At 53.9% G+C, this 4616-nt stretch overlaps 1 protein-coding gene across 1 annotated transcript; it reads left to right on the top strand.

Moving 5' to 3' along the window:
• The first annotated feature begins 507 nt into the window (after positions 1-507).
• NRROS (negative regulator of reactive oxygen species) lies at positions 508-2809 on the top strand. Its single transcript, XM_010010371.1, has 2 exons — positions 508-615; positions 863-2809. Exons 1-2 carry the CDS (start codon positions 508-510, stop codon positions 2807-2809), a joined length of 2055 nt encoding a protein of 684 aa, XP_010008673.1.
• The last annotated feature ends 1807 nt before the right edge of the window (positions 2810-4616 follow it).

The raw sequence follows: 4616 nt of genomic DNA, 5'->3' as shown, positions 1-4616 counted from the left end.
GAGGGGACTTGGTTGTGGCTGGGCTGGTGTCGCCTGGTGGAGCATTCAGCACCAGAGGCGGAAGACACAAATGCTGGCATGGGGGGAAGCCTCTGCTCGAGGGCTGCAGTTCAGTAGTGTTTCTGAGCAGCTGTGCAGTGAGATGGTGTCTTTCTCACATGGCTGGCAGCCCAATCCCCATCCCTTCTCTTCTCCTGCCCTCCTTGGTGGACCCACACAAAGGCTCCTGATGGGGTGGGTAAGGCTCAGGGCTGGGGCTCTTCCCCACTTCTCCATGGCCAGCTCATGGTTGCCACTAGGTTGACCTATTGGGAGCCCATTGCCTCCTGGTGCTGCTGGGGGCAATGCAGGAAGCTGTGTGCCTGCAGGCAGCAGCCATGGGCAGAAGACCAGCACAAGGATCACCGCTGCCATGATGGGCTCCCTGGAAAACCTGTGCATTTTGGGATGAGCAGTTTTTGACCTTTTCATCTCTGCCTCCATCTCTGCAGGAGTGCCACCGCTGAGATGGAGGCCCCGCTCCCTGGTCTTTTCCTGCTTCTGGTCCTCCTGGCAGTGGGATGGGGAAGCGGGGCAGTCACAGCCTGGGCAACATCTTCTGGCAGCTGCAAGCTTGTAAGTCCACCCTTGCAAATCCTCACCCGTCCAACTGTTTGGTCCTGCCCTGAAAATCCCAGGCACCTCAGCATCTTCAGTCCTTCCCCCCACCAGCTATTAGCTTAGCAAAGGACGGGACTGGGGTACCAAGGCTCTAACTATAGAGCCACCTCCTCCGTCCTCACTCTGCTCCCCAAACTTTTCCCTCCCCATCTCCCTCCACCTCCTGCCTCTGAAGGTAGCATTACAAATCCACTTGCTTTAGGTGCAGAGCACCATGGACTGCACTGGGAGATGGCTGAGCTCTGTCCCAGGAGATCTTCAAGGTGATACCGAGGAACTGTTGCTTGATGACAACACTATTCGGGTTCTGGGCAACGAGTCTCTGCTCTCATACCACCAGCTGCGGTGTCTCAGCTTGACCAAGAACCGGCTGGAGCTCATTGAGCCTGGTGCCTTCCTTAGCAGCCAAGGCCTCCATGTGCTCTCCTTGGCAGACAACCTCCTCTTCACCAACTACTCGCTGACAGCAGCTGCTTTTTCTGCTCTGCCAGCTTTGAGGATGCTGGATCTAGCTGGAAACCACCTCACTGAGGACATGGTATCAGTTTTGGTCTGGAACCTGCCTTCCTTGGAGTCCTTGTCAGTGGCCAGGAACATCATCATGAGGTTGGACTCATCCATCTTCACAAACCTGACACAGCTGTTGGAGCTGAACCTGGAGAAGAACTACATCTTTGAGATTGATGAAGCTTTCACAGGGCTGCAGCGGCTGCAGAGGCTCAACATAGCTTATAACTACCTCCCGTGTGTAGTAGAGTTTGGCCTGACCCAGCTCAGGGTGCTCAATGTCAGCAACAATGTCATTGAGTGGTTTCTGGCCCTGGAAAGCGATGACCTTTTTGAGCTGGAGGTGCTAGACCTGTCCCACAACCACCTCCTCTTCTTCCCTGTGTTGCCTCGGCAGAGCAAGCTGCACTCCTTGCTGTTGAAGGACAATGAGATGAGCTTCTACCAGCGCCTTCCCAACGGCACATCCCTGGCGGATGTCACAGTACAGTTCCTGCTCATTGATGGCAACTCCACCAACATCACAACGGTCAGCCTCTGGGATGAGATCTGCCACAGCAACCTCTCCTCCCTGCGCCTCCTGGACATGAGCCGGAACCAGCTCTGGTACCTGCCGGAGGGTTTCCTGGCCCAGATGCCTTCCCTGACCCACTTGAAGCTCAACCAGAACTGCCTGGAGATGTTTCACCTGTCAGAAAGGGACCCTTTATCCATGCTGGCAGAGCTGGACCTCAGCCAGAACAGGCTGGTGGAGCTGGGGGTGGAGGTGGGTGCCAGGGATGTCCTGCCCAACCTGCAGCTCTTCAACCTCAGCACCAACAGGCTGCAGGCACTTCCTCCTGGGGTTTTCACCTACACCAGAAAGATCACTACCGTGGACCTCAGCCACAACCAGGTTGACCTCTGTCCCCAGCCAGCTGTTGCAGGTGGGACAAAGAGTCCCCCCTGTGTGGACATCAGGGGTGTCAAGACCTTGACTCATCTCTCCTTGGCTGGCTGCGGCCTGAGGGGACTAGGTGGCCACCCGTTCCAGGGGACATTGCTGATGCATTTGGATCTCTCTGACAACCATCAGGTACTGTCTGGGGACCTGGGGTGGCTGCAGGACCTTGCTCTGACGCTGCAGGTGTTGTCTCTGAGGAACACCAGCCTCTCCTCCACCACTGTGGACTTCTCTGCCTTTAACAGCCTTGTGCACTTGGACCTTTCGGGGAATTCCTTGACTGCCTTCCCCAGCTCACTGGGTGCACTGAAACTGCGCAGCCTGAACCTGCGGAACAACTGCCTCCCGGCTCTGCCGATGGACGTGGTGCAGGCGCCGCTGGGGAAGAGCCTGCGCGAGGTCTACCTCAGCCAGAACCCCTACAACTGCTGCACGCTGGGCTGGTGGGACTCCCTGCAGCAGGTCGAGGGGTTGTGCATCCCTGACAGGCAGGAGGTGACCTGCAGCTACGCCTCCCGCATACTGAGCCCCAGGGCACTGCCCGAGCCCGTCCTGCAGAGCTGCCGCTGGCAGACGGCTGACCTGGCACTGCTCTACCTGGTGCTGCGCGGGGTGGCCCTCCCCATCCTCTTCCTCACACTTAAGCAAAAGCTGCTGAAAATGGTGAAAAGTCGGTGCGGAGTGTCCAGCCCTTACTGATGGCTGAGGAGTAGTAGGACGAAGGGCTCGGGAATGCTGAATGCAAGTGAGTTGTCAGGATTACAGGCTATAACCCCTCCGAGGTGGGTGAGAGGGAGACTTGAGGGATGGAGGATCCAGAGGGTGCTGGGAGAGCTGCTGTTCCTGCTACAGATGCCCTAAGGGTTCCCGAAGGGTGTGGGGCCATGTCTGGTGATGGAGCATGGTGATGAGGCCATGCTGAGCATTCTCCAAGTCTTCAGCACAAACCATCAACTGGTGTTGGTGAGAGTCATAGGATCAGAGAATCAAATGGTTTGGGTTGGGAGGAACCTCAAAGCTCATCCAGTTCCAACCCCCTGCCATGGGCAGGGACACATTACACTAGACCAGGTTGCTCCAAGCCCCATCCAACCTGGCCTTGGACACTGCCAGGGATGGGGCAGCTACAGCTTCTCTGGGCAAACTGTGCCAGTGTCTCACCACCCTCACAGGGAAGAACTTCTGCCTAAGAGATCTTATCTAAATCTCCCCTTTATCAGCTCAAAGCCATTCCCCCTTGTTCTGTCACTACAGGCCCTTGCAAAAAGCCCCTCTGCAGATTTCATTTTGGCCCCTTTAGGCACTGGAGCTGCTCTAAGGTCTCCCTGGAGCCTTCTCTTCTCCAGGCTGAACAAGCCCAGCTCTCTCAGCCTGTGAAGTCGAGCAGACATGACACCAAACACCACTTGGCCAAAGTGGCATGGACAGTTTCTCCCAGTGCTGTTCCCCACCCCACCCCTTCAGGCAGTTCCTTTTATTTATTCACCCCAGTTGCCAACTCTCTGCTGCAAAACCTCCTCCAGGTCTGCAAACAGCCTCTGTTGAATTGCTCTGGGCTGGAGCAAGCATCACCAGGGTGCTGCAGAGAAGGGTTTCTGTGGCCACAGCTCCAGCAAACACACAGGTAGCCCTGGGCATGCACCCCAGTGTGTGTGCTGATAAGACAGGTGTTGTCATTGGGGCTGAAAGACATGTTTTGGGGTGTGTTGCTTGGTTAAATCACAATCCCAGTTGGAAAAACCCATTAAAAATAGCCCAAGTGGCAACGATGTAAAATACTGATTGAAAAACAGGAGAATAAATTATATCACTGGTAATATTTTATTGCAGATTTCTTTTTCTCCAGTAACTGCTGGATTAAATAGATGCAAAGGAGATGAAACAAGAGAAAGCTTTTCTCCTTGTTGTGTATGCCCTGCTCTCTGCTCTCATGGGCTGTCAGCTCCAGTGGTGGTTGGGGTTTCTCCACCCAGCCCTGCTCACAGCAGTACCCACGCTCTTGTACCAGCAGCAGTACCTGGAGGAGTGCTGCTTTGTTCCTCACAGAGTTACTGTGGGTGGAAATGAGAAGTGATGGTGGTTTGTGATAACTGAAAAGCCCTGCTGAGACCTGCAGTGGCTTTATGCCCATGGCACCCTAGGGCTTTTTCCAGTTTCCACGAAATGCAGTAAAGCTATTAAGGTAGAAATTACAGAGTGATAATGGGTTTATTTCTTAAACTCATCAGGTTTCTTATCCTTCCTAGTCTCTCATTGCAACAATTATCTACTGTTTTGAGTCAGGATACACAGTGCATGAAGGATGGGGAAAAATTAAGAAATTCACTATCTGCACTTGAACTTAGGAAGTCTTTAAAGTACTGAAGTCCTTAAAGTATTGCCTCTGCACTCTGGTGCAATCAGTAAAAGGCTACACTTGTCTTAACAACTACAAAAAGGAGTCTCTGCAGCTTGACCTATATTGCAGTACTACAAAGAAGGATTGTACAGTAATGGCTCAGCTATG

The sequence above is a fragment of the Nestor notabilis genome, unplaced genomic scaffold (genome assembly GCF_000696875.1).
Source record: "Nestor notabilis isolate BGI_N333 unplaced genomic scaffold, ASM69687v1 scaffold13422, whole genome shotgun sequence".
Classification (NCBI taxonomy): domain Eukaryota; kingdom Metazoa; phylum Chordata; class Aves; order Psittaciformes; family Psittacidae; genus Nestor; species Nestor notabilis.
This window is presented reverse-complemented; position numbering and strand designations above follow the sequence as displayed.

Coding starts and splice junctions, on each gene's coding strand:
- NRROS (XM_010010371.1), top strand. CDS start 508: ATGGAGGCCCCGCTCCCTGGTCTTTTCCTGCTTCTGGTCCTCCTGGCA. Junction 616..862: donor CTTCTGGCAGCTGCAAGCTT/GTAAGTCCACCC, acceptor CACTTGCTTTAG/GTGCAGAGCACCATGGACTG.